The sequence below is a fragment of the Ochotona curzoniae genome, unplaced genomic scaffold (assembly GCF_017591425.1).
Source record: "Ochotona curzoniae isolate NIBS_2020 unplaced genomic scaffold, NIBS_Ocur_1.0 scaffold_2476, whole genome shotgun sequence".
NCBI classification, from domain to species: domain Eukaryota; kingdom Metazoa; phylum Chordata; class Mammalia; order Lagomorpha; family Ochotonidae; genus Ochotona; species Ochotona curzoniae.
In genome coordinates this window covers 14061024-14080970 of record NW_024467095.1, presented here as the reverse complement: position 1 = coordinate 14080970, position 19947 = coordinate 14061024, and the positions used below count along the sequence as shown (strand labels likewise).

Here is a 19947-nt window from a genome sequence, read left to right as displayed (position 1 = left end):
TTGTTTATGGGATTGAGATAAAATGGCAAAAGATGAAGCTTGAATAACCTCCTTTTTACTTCATTCATGGACTTCATCCCAAAGGAGAGTAATTCTGCAGTAGATTTTACACTTCCCTGGCAGCACGTCATTCTCTGCCTATCCCGAGCTCCTCTAAATTAGCCTAAGCTGTGACAGCTTTGGGGAGCTAGAATTTGGGACATGGGAAATTAAGAGTGGGTAGTCAACCTGTTTCTCCCAGAACTGAGGGGTTTTCAGGACACAAGAGTTTCAGTTATGAACTGGGACAATTCTAGACAAACCAGGATGGTATTAAATCACTCTAAAAAAGGGTGGAATAAAAGAAGTAGGCAAAATATCAAAACCCTGATATTGATGAGTTCTCTTAAAATATGCCCAGGGCTGGAAAGCAGACACTTGCAAGGGAAGTGACAATGAGGTACCGCTAATGTAGAACTCAGGAGGGTGAAGCTCCTGATTCATGTGGAAGCTTCCCTCAGTAACCAGTCACCCATAGAAATAGATGCTAGTGGCTCTCCCAGGGGAAATGCCTGGGGTATAATCCTTGAAGACTTTAGAAGGCAGAAAGTAGGATTGAATTGGCCGGTAGAAGATTTGGTTCACAACAATACGCCAGTCTGGCAAATAAAATCCAGTAATAATAGTTCACATGACTGAAGTGGTTGAAGTGGAAAGAATTAGATTAAATTGACCCCTGACAAGGACAGTATTATGCATATAAAACCAGGAAGAACAGCCTGTTCCCTGACCTGGGGTTACAGTCATGACATATACTGTTTTGTAGCTACCACTGACTTTTCCTGTAGAGGCAGAATCTGCATAAAGGGACATCTTCAAAGGGTAAGAGAGGACGCTGGGAGACCCTGCCAACTGGCCTGAGGGTACGCTTGATCTTTCTCTTTCACCTGATAGTTCCAGTAATCCCAGTGGGCATTATAGCCTCATTGAACCTCTTATACTTGGCTGGGCTACCAGGCTGGACATGTTCATCCTGAACTCCACTTGCAGAAGTTGGCCACACACAATAAAATGCAATTTTTAATTATAAGAAGAAGTAGAGTGTAATGAGAAGAGAGTGGGTTTTGTAATTGGAAGACCCAAACGTTAATATGATCACACCTTGCATGTGTCATATATGGCAAATCAATTTCTAGAAGCCATGTTTTGCATCTAATGCATTGGCTTTATACATATACATACATATGTGTGTATGTATATATATTATTGAGAATATATATGTGTGTTTCATATATATGTGCGTTGTCTTAAATATATATATGTTTCATATAACATTTTTTTATACATAGACACACAAAATAGTAAGAACAATGTATGTAAAGAAGGAAACTTCCCTACTTCTCCAGGAAAATGGGCCTTTTTCTACCTGGGTATACATGTTTGTGTACAACTGGACACATATGATGATGTGTGTGTGTTACAAGGTAACTTTGTGATTATATTTTACTTAATAACAGACTCTTTTCTTTTGCATCCTTCCTCAATAGCTGTATAACAAATTGGGCCCTGGAGACTAATTCCAAAGACTAATGGGTTCTACTTCTCTCTATAATGTTGACTTTCAAGTAAAGTAAATAAATATTTTAAAATAGAGAAATAAAGAAATATGAAATCTAAGTGGAAGTTAGTGCTTGGAATAATAGCTGAGTCATCCCCAACTGCAAGCCATTTTTAAGGACAATTCCATCTTACATTGAAAAGTTGAAGACAGAAGAAAATCCAATTGAGGAAAATAGTTACTACAACCATGCACTAACAAAAATCCGTGGCATAAGAAAAGCACCATATAGCACGATAGGGGAAATATCATTGTGGCATTGTTGCCTTAAATAGTAACTCAGTGTTGATAAACATTTGAGGAAAATGTATTATCATGCACCATCAGACGAGATGCAATTTTTGAATAAGCAGGTTACAAGTGAAACTTATGATTCCATCTCCAGAGGTACTTACCTCTTCTTTTACCCATGTACTACTTACAGAGACTTCTACATCCCAAGCATTAATTTGGCACATAGATTATAGCAGTGAAAATAAATGTACCCTCTTGTTGCTTACATTCAAAGGAGGATCCTTTAAATATTTTTTGAGAGTTAATATTGGAAGGAGCAAAATGTTTACAAAAATGATTGGTCTAAAATTATTTACATATTCATTGAATGGAATGCTATGTGGAAATTATAGAGGTAAATATTGAAAATTATTATGAAGTAATCACAATTATAGCAAGAAACGTATTATGGATGGGCCCAGCCTGGTAGCCTAGTAGCTAAAAGTCCTCGCCTTGCATACACAGGGATCCAATATGGGCACCAGGACATGTCTGACTGCTCCACTTCCCTTACAACTCCCTTATGTAGACTGGGAAAGCAGTCGAGGACAGGCCAAAGCCTTCAGACACTGTACCCACATGGGAGACACAAAAGACACAGAAGCTGCTTGGGATGTGAACCAGCAGACAGAAGATCCTTCTCTCTGCAATTATGACTTTCCAATATAAATAAATAAATAAATCTGAAAAATGCATTATGGATGCATTTATAAGTTATATATGTTTGACTATGTGTACACATTTTTCAGATACTGATTGGAGTCTCATTTTTTTCATTCATTTGTTGCTGAAGAAGGAATAAATGAGACATACCATGCTTTCCTCATCCCAATATTCCTTTGTGTTCTGCATTTCATAACTGAAATTGTATCTCAGATATGGGACAGTTAGGGGCACAAGGGTGTGAATTTAGGCCCAAAGAAAAGGTTGGTGTAAAGCTGGGAAGAATTGATCTACCCTAGGTTAAATAGGGCTGGGTTTCATGATACTGGAGAACTCTTTTGGGTACAAGTCCCATGAATACTTAGGACCTTTTCTGGGTGCACAAAGCACCATGCTGCAGAGCCCTGGATCATGAGAGGACTTCTGAGCCAGCCTGTGAGTGCCAGTGACAGTATGTCTTACAATGGGGCCCTAGGTAGGACTCATTGGACCAATGAGTCTTGGGGCAATGAGCAAGGATACAAAGACCATTAGCAATCTCATAATAGAGATCCTTGAGTTCACAGTTGAAATTAAACTTTTCCAAACTTTACTGAGTTGGGCTCCACCAGGTTTACTTGATTTAGAGAAAGGGAAAAAATTGTTTTTTGAGAAAAAAAAAGTATACATTTGTCTTGACTGTCCTTTCATAGATTTGTATGTATATATATATACAAATAAACCTCGAATTATGTTTGGATTGACAAAGACAATGAGATAGACAAAGATATAATTTTCCATATGATAATGGTATCAGGGATAAGCTTGAAAAGGGAAATAATCACTGATTTGTTTTTTCTTGTATTTGCTTATATTTATGCCGCAGTGAGCATTTACAACTTAGCAATGCATTTAATGTTGTCATAGCTCAACAGCGAGAGATCACCCTGGTTTAGACCATCCAGAAGGTCTCCCTGGAGAAGATGAGATGTGAGCATTAGAGTCCTGAAGATCTTAGTGAAGGTGGGGTGGATAACGCGGGCAGCATTAGGAACAAACACAGTAGGTCACAGGGGTGTGTCCAGGACATCTCAAAAAGGCCAGCTTGTTACGAACACAGATTCTGCACTTTGAACATGCATAAGCTACTTCTCACATCTGAGACAGTGAATGAGAGCAGGACGTATAAGTCAGATGGTGAAAGAAGGCAGAGAAGATTCTTCACCTGGTCCCTTTCCTGCGTTTCTCAGACTAGTGCTTCCATGTGCCTTCCTCCAAAGAAAATGCATTCCTGTGTACTCCTTATATTTATTTGAAATATAAGTAAAATCACTCAAAAATTTTAAAATGCCCAATCTTGGTGTACCCAGGGAGCTTGAGTTAATACTTCAAAGATGAGCCTTCTTCCAAATACTGCATTTTCCTTAACTGATAAGGCAATCTTTACTCACCTGGGGAGCTAAGAAATCATGGGCTATTATATTTTAAAACCCTATACTCACTACAGCTTCACCTCAGTCTCATAACTAAAGGTTCTTATAGCTAAACCAGGTAATAACTTATTAATCCTTACTGCAGGGTTTTGACATCTCTAGACTTATTATAAAACATGCCATGCAATGTCCATCTTTTTGGCTATATCTTTAGGTTTAAATTTTCTCCTAAAATGCTGCGCTCTAATAAAAAAAAAAAATCCCTGACCTTTAATCTGTGTATTTAGGTTCTGCATATCACTGATGGATCATTAATCTTCAATAGGAATTTTGTAAAAATATTGCATTTTTAAGTCATTTTCTCAAATTTCTGAATTGAATTCTTCAAGAATGGAGTGCAAAAACATGTGTTGCCTTTAAAGCCATCCCAGAAATATGAATACAGCCAGCCCAACACTGGCCAACCAGTTCTTATGTTTGCCAACTTCTCTTTGAGCTGCAAACACAATTGGCTGCACCTGGGCTCTTCTCAACCTGAGCCATTCACACTTCTTCCCCCCGAACCCTACATTCTTACAGGTTAGCCTCCATGATCTATTTATATTTTAATCACGTGTGTCACTCCCTCACATAGGCAATCTTATGTTCCCATCCCCATTGGGCAGGTATCTGATGGTATCTCTCTTCCACAAACAAGACACCTTTGAGTAAGCCAATGTGAAGACACAAAATGTGAAGCTCACAATTTAAAATGTGATCATGTAAGGACATCAACTTTGAAGTGCCACAAGTCTTGAAATTATGAAAAATAATTTTGGAGAAAATTTAAGGTGGATAATGAAGAATATACACAGTTTAGGCATGTATATATGTATGGTCACAGTTTAGTCATAAGATAGTCACATGGATACCCCAGGATGTAATCGATTAGGAAACATGGTGAGGTATGTACCAAGGAGGAAAAGGGAATGAGTTTTGTGGAGCTGCTATGTCACTACATGCATATAGAACATTTGTTTTCATCTTGAGTAGAGAATATGACAATGTTTTCCAAAGTTGTGGCACCTGTGCTCGCTTCAGCAGCACATGTACAAAATGTGGCACCAATATGCTGAACTATTTCTTCGAATGGTTTATATTTTCAATTGTTTCATCTCGGCTTTTCAATGGGTATGTAGTAGAGCTTCTTGTGATTTTACTCCAAATTTCTGTAATTCCCAATGGTTTTTAGCTTTTCATATGTTTTCGTGATGTGCTCTTGTTTGTGAGCTGCCTGTCTCAGGCTCTTGCACTTTCTCAGTTGGATTGATTGTGCTTTCTTATTGTTAGTAGTACCACTGCATATATTCTGAGAATGGGTCTATTTGCAGATTATTCCTTCAAACTTATCTTGCTTTTCTTAAAAAAAAAAAAAAACACCAGGATGAGGCTGGATGAATGATGGAAACCACTTCCAAATCTTGCCCATAAAAAAAAGCTCCAAAACTGCATTCTCTCATTCACATTTAAATAGTTGGATACAAATACTCATGGTGAATATAAAAGTGATAATAAAAATGCATTCCTAAAAGCAGATTCACAGTCCCGTTCTATCTCTGTCATAGATTTTAGGTGAGCTACAAATGAACTTCCATTGTGCTAAGATACTAAGATTTTAAGATTAACCAATTAAGGCAGCTAGGATTATTTTTGCTAAGATTTTTACACAGACACACATATTCTCTCAGACTGGACTTAATTCATATTAGAACTCTGAGTTTAAAACACCTGGATGTAGTCTCCAGCAAAGACTCATTTAATGCTCAGTACAAATGAAATGCCCTTGTAACAGTCCTAGGGCATTCCTGCTTTTATTAAACGGAAGAGTGGACATTGTAATTGCCAACTCCGGATTCACATCTAACTGGGTTTCAATCATATCTTTGTTATTCCTTGGCCATATGATGTGAACACGTTATTAAAACCCCATGTGTATTTTGGTCCTTCAACTTTAAAATGGTGTTACATCAAGATACAGGTAGACAATCTAAGGGCATGATTCCAGACCTATCTGACCTTGATTTTGAGACTCAAGCTTTGTCAGTTACAGAACTCTGCAACTTATGCCCACCTGTAGACAATGAAGTAGCTACAAGCTCATGTTCTAGAGCCCAACTGCCTATACTCAAACTCATCTCCCACTCAAAATTAGATTCAACATCAGATTATAACATGAAAATATCACAGGGGCTCACTTACTGCTTCCTCTTCCAGTCCTATTGTAGTATTTTGTACTTGTAACTTTCTAGCCTGTTTCTGAAAGAGATGCCCCAATATTGTAAATCAAAACTTTCAGACCCTGCAAACTCAATTCAGAATTGCTTTTATCACTCCCTGGCTCTGCTACCTAAGATATTTACTTCTTCTCTATGTCCATTTTCCCCGTTGTTAAATAGAATGAAAATGGTAAGCCACATTCTAGCATTGCTATGAATGTTGTGTGCATGTTGGGCATTCCATGTGTGTTGGCTTCTATAACTCTTTTTGCTGGTTGTTGTTTATCTTCCTTTTTCACCAGCTCTGACAGGTTCAGAGTTAACTTTCCACTTTTCCAAATTTAGCCTGCCACAAGCTTTTCCTTAATCCTTCATCCTTGCTCTTTGTTGCTGCACATATTCCTTTCTGTAACTTCATGAGTTCTGTATAATCTGATTTGAACAACCTTGTTTGGTTTCTTAAACCTAGGAGTATTTGTTTTTCCTATGGCCATTGTGTTTCCAATTCCACTCTTTCCTTCTATACTGAACCTGAAGTCACTTACCAGATTAGAATTTACAATAATGACACTGGCAAAAAAAAAATTGGTCATAAATAACATTCTAAAAGCTGGCTGCACAGTGTCTCAGACCTATGGGTGTCATTTGGATCCAACAATGCTTCTGAAATACGGGGATTTTAGGATGATTGAGAACTATGAATACTGATACCTCAAATGTAGAACAAACTTGTGTCAACTGCAGAAGAGACTTAGAACACAGGGATTTTTGCCTACTCCCTCATTTCAACTTGAAGCAGCAAAATGTACAAGATACCATGCTGTTACAGGGTTTGAAGGGCACCTCTATGCAAACCTTCCATGGACTTATGATAGCAGTTAAAGAAACTATGTTGCAATGATTTTTTTGTGTGTGATGCTAACTTTTTTAGTCCACAAGCCAGATCACTTTTGCTTGGTGTGGCCCAGACACAGCTGTTGCCACCATTTGGAGAATGAATCAATGGGTGAAAGATTGAACTCTATGCTCCTCTAGCCCCCTCCTGTTTTTCTCCATCATTCTGACTTTCAAATAAATAAATAAGTAAACTGTTTTTTAAAAATTATTTCATTTAGCCTAGGGTTTCATCAAACAGTTCATATCAGGTCTAGCCAAACTGACAAGCAGAAGAAGCTGTTACGCTAGCCACAGTATTAAAGATATGCTGCATACAGGGAAGGGCTCTGAGCACCACAGCTCCCAGTTGGGTTACAGAACAGTTGTCACTTTACCTTCAAAAGATTCTCTAGCCCCATTATTACCTGCCCCTTTCTGAGTACTTCTTTACAGCCTGGAGGACGGGGCTGTGCTAGTGTTGGAGATGGATTCTGAAGGACAGAGTGGTGCCTTCTGGGGGAAGTAAGCTCTAGCAAAGAGTTCTTCCTCTATTTCCTCATGTAAACACTTCCTGTACTTTTTTGTCCTGTTGTTTTTAGTTAGTCTCTGCTAGAATGTCTCTCTGATGAGAATTACTAAAGTAAAAAAGGGCAACATATAAAGAAAATTAAAACTTGAATACTTACAAAAGAAGGCTACTGTGATCAGGGCACAGTAGAACAAAAGCATTGTTCTTGATTTCACAGAATAAAAACAGAGAAGAAAACATGTGATTGGAATAATAACTGGAGTTATAAATGAAGAATGACATCAATGAAATACGATTCAAAGAAATGAGGAGGGAGGTGCAGGAGTAGAATAAGCATACAGAGAAACTTCAGAAACAAGAAGTAAACACCTAGACAGTAATTCTGAATCCTGGCTGTAGTAACTTACATAGGTAACTCAGAGTTTTGATTTTCATTTTCACACCAGAGTGGGTGAATATTCCTAGAATGCTATGTGTCACATAAAGAAAGGAGAGAATCTCACCATGTAACCAGCCATGGGTTAAGCAACAGACTTGTTTTTTTTAGATTTATTTATTTTCATTGGAAAGGCGGATACACAGAGAGGAGGAAAGACAGAGAGGAAGATCTTCAGTCCAATGATCCACTCCCCAAGTGACTGCAAAGGCCAGTACTGTGCTGATCTGGTGCCAGGAGCCAGGAACTTCCTCCGGTCTCCCACGCAGATGCAGGGTCCCAAGGTCTTGGGCCGTCCTCAACTGCCTTCCCAGGCCACAAGCAGGGAGCTGGATGGGAAGTGGAGCTGGATGGAAGTGGAGCCACCGGGAATACAACCAGTGCCCATATGGGATCCTGGCGTGCTCACGGCAAGGACTTTAGCTGCTAGGCCACAGTGCCAGGCCCAAGAAACAAACAATATAGCAAAGCAAAATGGCAGAGCGCCAGTTTCAGCAGGAGCAAGTCTCTCAAGCACCCTTAGAAGAGGAGTTCTAGGGCCAGAGCAAACCCTCAATATGGTTGGGGTTCTGTTGTAATAGATGGAATCTATCCCATTGTGAGTCTTCCTAGGTGCCCTATGTGTATGACAGAGTGACAACGTGACTATGTCAACAAGCAAATGAGCAGATTCTTAGTGTAAGAAATCTGAATCCAGGATGCCAGCTATTTACAGAAATTTTCTAGAACTAAAATATTACCCTTCACAGAAGACTGTGAGTAGCTGAGAATAGCAGGTATCTGCAGCATATCACTGCTACACCTGAAGTGAAAAAGGACCCAACAATGGGCCGATGTTATGGCAGAGCAAACAAACCACTGTCTGCAAGCTGGCATGCCATATTGCTGTCAGTCTGAGTCCCGGCTGCTCCACTTTCAGTCCAGCTTTTTGATAACAGTCTAGCAAAGGCAGAAGAAAATTATTCAGGTATTTGGGCCCCTGTTACCCAAGTGGGAGATCCAGAAGATGCTTCTAGCTTCAGACTGATTCATCATGGGCCACTGAAACCAACTGGGGAGTGAACCAGTGGATGCAAGTTCATTCTCTCTCTCTCTCTCTCTCTCTCTCTCTCTCTCTCTCTCTCTCTCTCCCTCCCTCCCCCCCCCCCCCCGCAACACTGACTTTCAAAATAAGTAAATAAATCTTTTCTTTAAAACAAACAATATGGGCTGACTGTGGTGGTGTAGACAACAATACCATCCTATATGGTCACCAGATCCAGTCCCAGCTGCTTTGCTTCCAACCCAGCTTCCTGTTAGTGTGTATAGGAAAGCAATGGAGAACAGCTCAAGTGCGTTATTTCTACCGCAATGCGGGAGATCTAGAAGAATCTCCCAGCTCTGGGCTTTGGCCTGCCCTCCAGCCATTGTGACCATATCCAGTAAACCAATGGAAGAAGATCTGTATGTGTGTGTGTGAATGTGTGTACACACACTCTGCTTATCAAATAAATAAACAAAATACAATGTTGTTGTTAAAGGGGGACTGAAGAATAAATATTTTCATGTCACCCTACACTTCTCAGTCATACAGAACAGCCCAGCTCATCCCCATTCTCCAGTCATGGAATTGATGCTAACTAGCCCCTAGCAAAGACCTGCTCATCCTACCCTTCAAAATAATTTTAAATGATAACTCCTCTTTAGCTGTCCCTAAGGCAACCAGACAATTGAGCCCTATATGTGGCCTGAAGGCTTGGTTCTCTGCTTGCAAAGACCGAGAGCAGTGGCTGAAGCCAAGGTTATACACAGCAGGACATATTGGCATATGTGAGCTAGGGAAGGATTAGTATATCTTTTGAGGCTGTGGCCATTTTGAAAAATTCTGACATTGAAAAAATAGGGAAAGAAAGTCTAATTTGGCTTTCTAATAGTCGAGCTGAATGTTGACTCTTTTAATAGAGGAAAAAAAAAAACTTGAGCTTAACAAGGAAAGATTATGAATGGGAGGATGATTGGATGGTTCACATAATGGATCTTCCTGGCAGCTCTTCTACTTCCTTGATGTGCATTTAAGAGGCAAGCGTGGCTCGAGGGACTCTGTTTCTCCAGGACGTCCCACTGTGCCTCCTCCAGCATGCATGCTCTTCAGTTCCTGCTCAGGGCCAGCCCTGTGGTGCTCCTGGTTCTCTGCCTGCAGCTGGGGATCAGCACATCTCAGGAAAACACGTGAGCCTTGCCATCCCTCTCCCTGCCCAAACCAACAGCAATAGCAGATTTACAGGGAGGGCGCCTCTCCTAACCTGAAAGTTTACAATTGCCTTTTCTAAAGATACTTTAAATTCCCCTGAACTCTAGTCCCAAGATCTCTGTTGTATATTGGAACAGGTTGTACTCCCCTCCTTCTAGGAACATCCATTGGTCTCCTCGCATTTCTGCAAGTTTTCTTCTAGGCTGCCTGTAGAAATATAGAAGTCCCAGAGTACACACAGACTGTAACTATCAACCTTCCTCCTCAAACATTGTGATCCACATGCTGTCCATTATCTAGAATTCCATATCGATTTCTGCTAAGTGTTCCTCATCTCACATACAGCCTCCTGGAAGCCACAAGTTAACATGTCTTCAAGTTCCAAACATACTTTAGGGCAGATGTGACAGGATTCATTAAAGATGACAGGTCCTGGCCATTGTCTCATTTAGCAATCCCAGCAGCCTAAACATTCTACATGTTCTAAAATTTGAAAATGAATTCTGCTAGTGCCTCTTGCCACCATCCACATGGTACCTTTTTTACACAGGTTTAAGAGTAACTTGCTGAACTGAACTTGAAATGTGGATAAGCAACAAGGTGGAGGAATCCACCATGGGGGGAGGAGTGGGGGAGGAAAGGGGGGGATTCCAGTACGGAAAAAGCTGATTCACATAATGCAACGTAATAAAAAAAAAGCATGAAAACAAACAAACAAACAAACAAACAAAGAGTAACTTGCTAAGCGTCTATGTGTGAAACTAACAGGAAAATCGGTGAAATTGAAAGAAAGTTAAGAAATGGAACCAGGAACAAGGGAGAAGCAGAGATGCTCAGATAATCTAGGGAGATATCTCAATAGCAGCAGGATTTGGTTTTGTGCATCATGATTAGGGAGATGCTTTCTGTGATGGGCCGAAGATTCCAGAGGAAACTGGTAAGGATTTTGGCAAGCTGGGGCAATAGAGACACATGTCTCATGACACTTGGTTTGAGGACAAGTTCAGATCAAGGTGACACTACATGTAGTGCAGAGGTACACCGAGGTATATATTTTTTTAAAGATTTATTTTCATTATTTTTTTTATTGGAAAGGCAGATATACAGAGAGGAGAGACAGAGAGGAAGATCTTCCGTCCGATGATTCACTCCCCAAGTGAGCGCAACGGCCGATACTATGCCGATCCGAAGCCAGGAGCCTCTTCCAGGTCTCCCACGCTGGTGCAAGGTCCCAAAGCTTTGGGCCGTCCTCGACTGCTTTCCCGGGCCACAAGCAGGGAGCTGGAAGGGAAGCGGGGCTGCCGGGATAGAACCAGCGCCCATATGGGATCCTGGCGTGCAAGGCGAGGACCTTAACCACTTGGGCCACCGCACCGGGCCCATCCGAGGTATATTTCTGAGAGTGACCAATTATCCAAGTTCGCCCAGGACTTTCCCGGTTTTAGCACTGATGTCCTCTCATTTCAAAAAATCCCTGGGTCGAGGGCCAACTGGGAGGTGAAATCAGTCTAGCTAAGCCTGTCTTTCTACTAATGTTCAACTCATTTTGAGAACCCTTAGACCTTCACAATCCCTTCCTGTGCACTGGGAAACTCCTGGAACAGTTTGTACTAGAAATGGAATTTCCCTATAAGGTCTTTGATGCTTTACCATAAAAAATGGAACTTTGAGGGCCCGGCACGATGGCGCAGTGGTTAAGGTCCTCGCCTTGCATGCCTGGGATCCCATATGGACACCGGTTCTAATCCCGGCGTCCCTGCTTCCCATCCAGCCTGTGGCCCGGGAAAGTAGTCGAGGACGGCCCAAAGCTTTGGGACCCTGCACCCACGTGGGAGACTCGGAAGAGGCTCCTGGCTTCAGACCAGCATAGCATCGGTCGTTGCGCTCACTTGGGGAGTGAATCATGGGACGGAAGATCTTCCTCTCTGTATATCCACCTTTCCAATAAAAATAAAATAAATCTCTCTAAGAAAAATGAAACTTTGAAGCACTGTGGGCTAGAAAAAAAAAAAACTTATTTGTTTTTCTGTTATAATCAGTACCACAGGTCTTTGTCAGGTGTTTCTGACAAGTTAAAAGTAACTCTCCTGACCCTAAACCCAGTCTCCATCGAATAAAAAGGAGAGAAAGGTCTAAAGATAAGGGTACTTAGCTGTCTGAATGCAGAGTGAAATCTAAAGTTCCCAAACATGGCTATGGTCTAATGTTCCTAAAAAGGTAATAAATGCTAACCCCTAGACCCTACCCAAGAAGCAGAGAAGGAGGATTTTGGAAAGCTGACCAACAAATTCCTTCAGGGCATTGAAATGTTTACTGGTTTAATGTGATAATTCAAATAGAAAATTTCCTAATTATACCTTGGGCCCTCCCATTCAGTAGTCATGAGTCAGAACCTGTGAGAAGGTGTTAGGAGATCCCATGTAGTATTGTACTTTAATTCTTTTTCTAAAATTTACTTTCAATCAATGGAAAGAAAGCAGATGTTCCATTTTAGAAGCTGTAAATTGTAGATACTGTTTCATTTTAGATACTGCTTAGATATTTAATAAATACAGCCAAATCTATGCAAACAAGCAAGCCAACCGATTAACAATTCCCAAGGAATCTGACATTCTGCAGTTGATCCCACAGCGTGCCTTCCTGGTAGCAGCCGGTTTACCTGGCCTGGTTATGGCACCTACATTCTCTACTGAACCAGTCTCTGATCTCCATGCCCTGTTCCTCTCTTCCTAGACGGCAAACGATAAAAATGGATTTCAAAGCGCCTTCAAGCACAACTGCAGATGAGGAAGTCTCTGTGACACTCAAGCTTGGAACAGATTTGCAAGAATGTATGGTGGTAAGTAGAGGTCTGAGACAGTGACCTCAAGACAAATTTGACTTCTTAACGATGAATACACTTTACCCAATCTCTCACTTTAACATTGCATGCTTAATATAATACAATTAAAGTATTTTCATATATGTTATACTATTTAAGCATTAGAACAATAATGAAAACTTGGGGGTAAATGACTACTTCCATTTTTTTTAAACCTAAACCCATACTTTTTTAAAGATTTATTTATTTTTATTACAAAGCCAGATATACAAAAAGGAGGACAGACAGAGAGGAAGATCTTCCAACCAATGATTCACTCCCCAAGTGAGCACAATGGCCGGTTCTGTGCCGATCCAGAGCCAGGAGCCAGGAACTTCCTCCAGGTCTCCCACACGGGTGCAGAGTCCCAAGGCTTTAGGTCATTCTCAACTGCCTTCCCATGCCACAGGCAGGGAGCTGGATAGGAAGTGGAGCTGCTGGGATTAGAACCGGCACCCATATGGGATCCCGGTGCGTTCAAGGCGAGGACTTTAGCTACCAGGCCACGGCACTGGGCTCGACTACTTCCATTTTACAAATGAAGAAATTCTGGTCCAGAGAGGCATAGGAAGTATGAGACTGAGAGAAAGACAGACAGGAAGTAAGAGAGAGGATAGAAGAAGCGGGGGGAAAAAGAAAGGATATGAGAGCCAGTGGGAACTGTGTCCTGGGCATTCCTAGTTTTTGTAGCAGGATGGGATGGGAGCCTCAGAACTCTCTAAAACCCGACGGAGCAGGTGGAGGCAGGTGGGGAGAAGAGGATGTACAGGAGATGGTTCCACTGCAACGACCCCAGAGTCAAGTCTGCTTTCTTTTGGCTCTTTTGCTGCTCTCTGGCTCCACATCAGAGCTTGACTCTTGGTCCAGCTTCCCTTCCCTTCCCCCCAGCTAGTGGCTATTAGCTGGAAGCCCAACTCTGAAGTAGAACCTGGGCATCTCATTCAAATGCAGGTTCTGATCCAGCAGGTATGGGGAAAGGCAAGCACTTAGTTAAAATGAATAAAAATAAATGCATGAGATAGTAATGCTCATTTCTACATTTTTTATCAACACATGAGTCAGTAAGGTAACACAGCTGAAATACGAACAAGTGAGATTTTATTTTGTGAAGACACTAACTGTGCGGTAAATGCTGTTGTTTGAAGGCAGGAGGACATTAAATTGCACTCCAGCTCTTGACAATGCATATTGTCACAGAGAACAAAGCCCAAGCCACCAGGGACTGTGGATACCATGAGCAAGAGAAAGGTATTGGGCCAGTATCAACTCACACTCGTGTGTTCTTCACCTGGCAATGAGCTACACGAGTACCAAAGAGAGAAAATCTACCCCCTTGTAATAGCCTTTGCTCTTGGGCCAAAATGGAAGCATACTCCATTCTCCCAAACCTCAGCCTATTCCTGGACACCCTGATGAGTGGGTAAAGTGTTTCCTAAAGCATGAGTTTCCCAATGCAAATGTAATTTAAGGACAATGACTAATTAGGAAACAAAACTTGGAACATGAGGATTGCTGTTCATTAAAATGCATTCTCAAAATATCCCCACACCTGTAAGAGAAAGATTCTTGATCCCTGAGCCAGGAATATGACATCTGTTTTGTCAAATTGTTCGGCTCCCTCTCCAACAGTGTGAGCCATGTTCATTTGGGTGGCATGGAGGCTGATTCACAATTTAGCAATTTTATGTTTTATCATAATCACAGATGAGAAAGAATATGTACATAATGTGTGAGTGAAATTTTGGTGATAATAGTGGCTTTCACTAGTGATGGATCATGACAATACATTTCTACTACTAAAAAATGATGAGTATCATAAAAGGTGTTTAAACCAACAACATGGCAAGTGTTAGAATGTTGTGCCATTGTGAGTTATAAAAGTATGCTTTTAAGAATCCCATTAGTGATCCTTAAAATAAACGCAATAAAATAAACTCCTCTTTCTAAACCTCGCCAAGCGCAATAAACAATGCTTTTGCAAACTAGAAAAAAATTCATGGCAAGGAAATTTTTGAAATACAGGAAAACAATTAGATTTGTAGCTCTCAATTTTAAAAGCAAAAGTATGAAATAAAATTTAGGAAAATGTAATTTATTCACATATTTGTGAAATTTCTACTGCCTAATCTTCATTTGCCAGTTATGACTTCACATTTGAATTTTTTATCAAATGGAGCTATAGTTCATATTTATTTATTTTAATATTAGTGTAGATTATATATTTAATCATGTGTTTGAGTTATTTACTATCCTTGAAAGCTTTAGAAAACTTGTGGAAAGCCACAATATTTAAAATTTTTGTGCTCTGGGTCATTTTCTGGCTTTGAGGTGTATGGATTATTTATCAGAAAATTGTCTGCAAATGGATAAATAAATGTGTTAGACTACATAGGAACACTACGGCATTGGATAACAATGATAAAATTAATAAGAATAAATGCATGAGATAATAATGCTCATATCTACATTTTTTTTACCAACACATTAGTCAGTAAGGTAACACAGCTGAAATACGAACAAGTGAGATTTTATTTTGTGAAGACACTAACTGTGTGGTAAATGCTGGTTTGAAGGCAGGAGAGCATTAAATTGCACTCCAGCTCTTGACAATGCATATTGTCACAGAGAACAAAGCCCTAGCCACCAGGGACTGTGGATGCCATGAGCAGAACAGTTGAAGCTAAACGTAGTAAAAGTGCTTTCATACATGTCATTCTATCTGAGCATCAAAACAGCCCTGGAACTTGGGTCAGATGACCACTCCCATTTTGCAAATGAAGAAATTCTGATCCAGAAAAGCACAAGAAGTATGAGACTGACAGAAAGAAGGAAGGTGAAGTGAGAAAGAGAGGCTAGAGAAAAAGTGTTAAGAACTGGGGTAGATTAATCCTTTACTAGACATTCAGTATATTGTGATTTTTGTTTTGTTTTGATTTGATTATATAAGTGCTGAAAACCCAGATTCACAAAAGTATATTGATGTAAGTAGTATCAGAAGGTAAACACAGGAATGATAGGCAAAGGACTCTCCAAAGCCTTAACTTGCAGTGGTAAGAACACTCAACTGAACAGTTTTTGATTGGACTGTTGGGTACAGAGTTGCCAGACATCTGAGCAAGCTTCAGCAGAGAGCAGGTGGGAAGACAGCCTCAGTTATGCTCAGGAGCCACTCTGATAACCACCACACATTAAAGGCTATGAACCATGAATGCAAGCAATGTTTTGAGATATCTGACAACATGCAACTTGGTATGCATACATCCTGTCCACACTGCCAAGACAAGAGTTCAAGGAGATAAGGAAGGAAGACCTTGCACAGACCAACACATGGGAGGACACTACAAAAGTAGACTCAATGTACAATCACCTGGCTATTTCTTCTTCTCCCATGCCAGCACAGACTAATGCTGAGTCCCCTCTTCCACCTTGTTTCCTAAGGTTAAAACTTACCTCATTAGCAACGTGGAAATTGAAGGCGGATTCAACTATCGATACACCATCTGCCTCTGTAATGACAATGCAAGAACCTTATTCTGGGACTTCTATACAAACCGTGAGTACAGGAGCTGTCCAAGGGAAGAGTCATCCACCAAGGGAGGAAAGCTAAAAACAGAAACATGGCTCTGGAACCAGAGTACAACTTCTGCAGTGGAAACAAGAAGAGGCCGGAGGGAGGGAGAGTGGGCGATTAAGTGGGGATGAGAGGTTGTGTGAGAAAACCCAAGAAAGGAGATCGAGTTTGTAATGACTGGGAGAAATTGAATCCCAGTGCTGCAGTGTATGTTCCTAGGAGAAAACAGAGGTCCCTGGACTAGAGTGTCAGACAGGTGATCTTTGTTCTCATCTCTTTCAGAAACTGCAAGCATAGTAGCAGTGGTGGACATTGTTCGGGAACTAGGTATCTGTCCAAATGATGACGCAGTGACACCCATTAAATCAAACCGGTTCTATACTAGCATTCGTAGAGTGGTGGTATCTTAATGGAAGCTGACAGGTTCCTGTCACACCTGTGCGGTTCCAAGAACCCGTGACTGAGGTATCTGTACAATAAAGTTCTTACATGCTCTTCTCCATGTTCCACCATGTTTCTCCTTTAAAAATCTACCGCAACAGACACCAAAGGACTCAAAATATCCAGAATATTAGTATTTCAAGGCAGTTCTCCTATAGAGATTTTATGGACCCTTATTTTCCATTAGGATAAAGAGGAAAAAATATAATAGATTTTTAAGAAAGAAAGCAGATATTCCATAGGGAGGAAAGGTGAAAGTTCTAAAACTCAGAGAAAAGTGAAACTCAGAAGCAGAAGAGCAGTCATGCTCTCCCACAGAGGATCACCAATTCCTGTAGAAAAGCAGAAAATTTGAGTAGAAACATTTGTCCCAAGTCATCCACTCAGATCTGGTAAACTCCAACATTGAGATATTGAGCTTGCCAGCATTAACAGGAACAAGGTATTATGCCATGCAGAGAACAAAGACAGGGATCCTATCGACCCAATGCAGAGGGTGGAAACTGGATATTAGAAAAAAAAAAACTATTCAGGGCCCGGCGCGGTGGCGCAAGTGGTTAAGTCCTCGCCTTGCAACCCCGGGATCCCATATGGGCGCCGGTTCTAATCCCGGCAGCCCCGCTTCCCTTCCAGCTCCCTGCTTGTGGCCTGGGAAAGCAGTGGAGGACTACCCAAAGCTTTGGGAACCTGCACCCGTGCGGGAGACCCGGAAGAGGCTCCTGGCTTCGGATCGGCATAGTATCGGCCCGTTGCGCTCACTTGGGGAGTGAATCATCGGACGGAAGATCTTCCTCTCTCTCTCTCTCCTCTCTCTGTATATCCGCCTTTCCAATGAAAAAATAATAAAAATAAATCTTTAAAAAAAAAAAAAACTATTCAATTTGCAAAATCTAAGATAAATTTTAAGGAAAAATAACCAAACTTAGTCCTTCCTCACTCCATCTCAAGTAAAACTTCCAGCTGGAAAATGATCTTTGTTGCAATAAAATGGGATATCAATGAGGACAATTCCATGGTGTGCTGATTTGGGCTAAGCAGGGTGTCAAACGCTCCAGCATTCTGTGATTACAGTTACAAGGCATGATCTGAGTCTCTGGGTGCACAACTCTCCTAGACATAGAATTCCTCCAGCATGTGCTCTTCAGCCTCTATTCAAGCCCAGCTCTCCAATCTGCCTCTGGTTCTCAGCTGGAAGCAGGCAGCAGCACAGCTTGCGATGACACACAGGTCACTGGGAGTACACTCTCTCTGCTAAAAATCCCACCTCCTGCCTCCAAGAGATTGTTTCTTCAGGACATTTTCTGCTACTTTCTCACTCATATAAACAGACAGCTGAACTGGAAGTTGGGCAGCCAGGATTCAAACCAGCATTCACATAGGATATTAGTGTCATAAGTAGCAGCTTAATGTGCCACGCCTCAACAACAGCCCCCACTACCTCGTGTTTTACTTTTCCACCCTGAGAATCTCATCACCCTCCTTTTCTTTCATTGGGAATCATGGGCAGAGATGTAAACTTGCTCAACAGCTGAGGTGTAAGCTTTGCAAAACATGTCTGAACTTCACAGGTTAGGCCATGGTCACTACCTGTGTACAGGATTATATGCTACCACCAACTCGTAACCCTTACAGCCTCAATGGCAGCAGCAACACGGAACAAGATCTCCAAGAGCCAAACAGGTTTCTCCAACCAAGGAAAGGCAGAAACGTGTTTCTGAACTCCATCCTTTTCTGAACATTTCTCTATGTACAAGGCCCATTATATGCTAACGCTGGTCCCCAAATCTGTACCTACCAAAAAGAACAAAGGAAAAGAGTCTAGTTCCTTGAGAGGAGAAAGTCACTGAAGAGGACTACATCTTTTGACAAGAAAACACACTAAGTTCCAGGAAGCGTTCAGGCCTTCCCTGGGAGACATCCACATGCAGCAGACAGAATATGAGGACAGAAGTGTCTGGCAGATAGAAGTGGATCCATGAAGGTTTTGGAGAATACATTCTGGCCAAGGCTGAGTGTTTCTTTAAGGATAGACACAAAGAGGATAAAGGGATATATGAGGCCATATAAAACATATGTGACTTGGAGGACAGCTATACCATCTCAGGCTTATTTAGCCAACCCTCTCATGGGAACTATCATCTGAGAGTGTATCCCAAGGACCTTCCACCAGGCCTATTTCCCAGCCATCATACTGGATCAAGCCTTTCTTCTGTCAATACCATCAGTCCATAACTTGGGACTTAACCAGGAGCTGAGAGTCAAATTATTTTCCACCTATAGTACCTGTCATCGAACAAGCATTGACTGCCCAAGTAGCCACATTTACTACCATCCCCTCCCTCTTCACTAAGTATGTTCAACACCTACACTCTTCAGCTTTACTGACTTTGATACCAATCTCTAATTCTTCCAAGATTTCTTCAGGTTGTTGTTGTTTTAAACATAAACAAACAGACAACAAAGCTTCGAGAGTGTCAAAACCCCCATTAAAAATACCGATAGTAGCTGATAGTTGCTGAACTATATATAGTGCCACAAATGCTTTTAGGAAACCCCTTTTCCAGAAGGCATTTTATCTTATGTCGGAAGACATTCTGACACTGCCCTTCTCAGATCTGCATGCAGCAATTTCTTCTCTCATCTGGATAAACTCTAGTCACTTTTTATACATTCTCTGTGAGTAAAAAATTTAAAATTCTATTGGCTAAGGAAAATAGGTGTTAAATGATAGTCTACCAAGGACTTTTGGAAGCTAAGCATTTCTTTACACAATAAATAAGGAACTTTACATTCCTAAAGCTTTA

At 41.0% G+C, this 19947-nt stretch overlaps 1 protein-coding gene across 1 annotated transcript; it reads left to right on the top strand.

The window, feature by feature from the left end:
* The first annotated feature begins 10119 nt into the window (after positions 1–10119).
* Positions 10120–17199, top strand: LOC121170884 (prolactin induced protein). The gene is made up of 4 exons (XM_041002300.1): positions 10120–10249; positions 13005–13110; positions 16570–16684; positions 16985–17199. Exons 1-4 carry the CDS (start codon positions 10158–10160, stop codon positions 17110–17112), a joined length of 441 nt encoding a protein of 146 aa, XP_040858234.1. The 5' UTR covers positions 10120–10157; the 3' UTR covers positions 17113–17199.
* The last annotated feature ends 2748 nt before the right edge of the window (positions 17200–19947 follow it).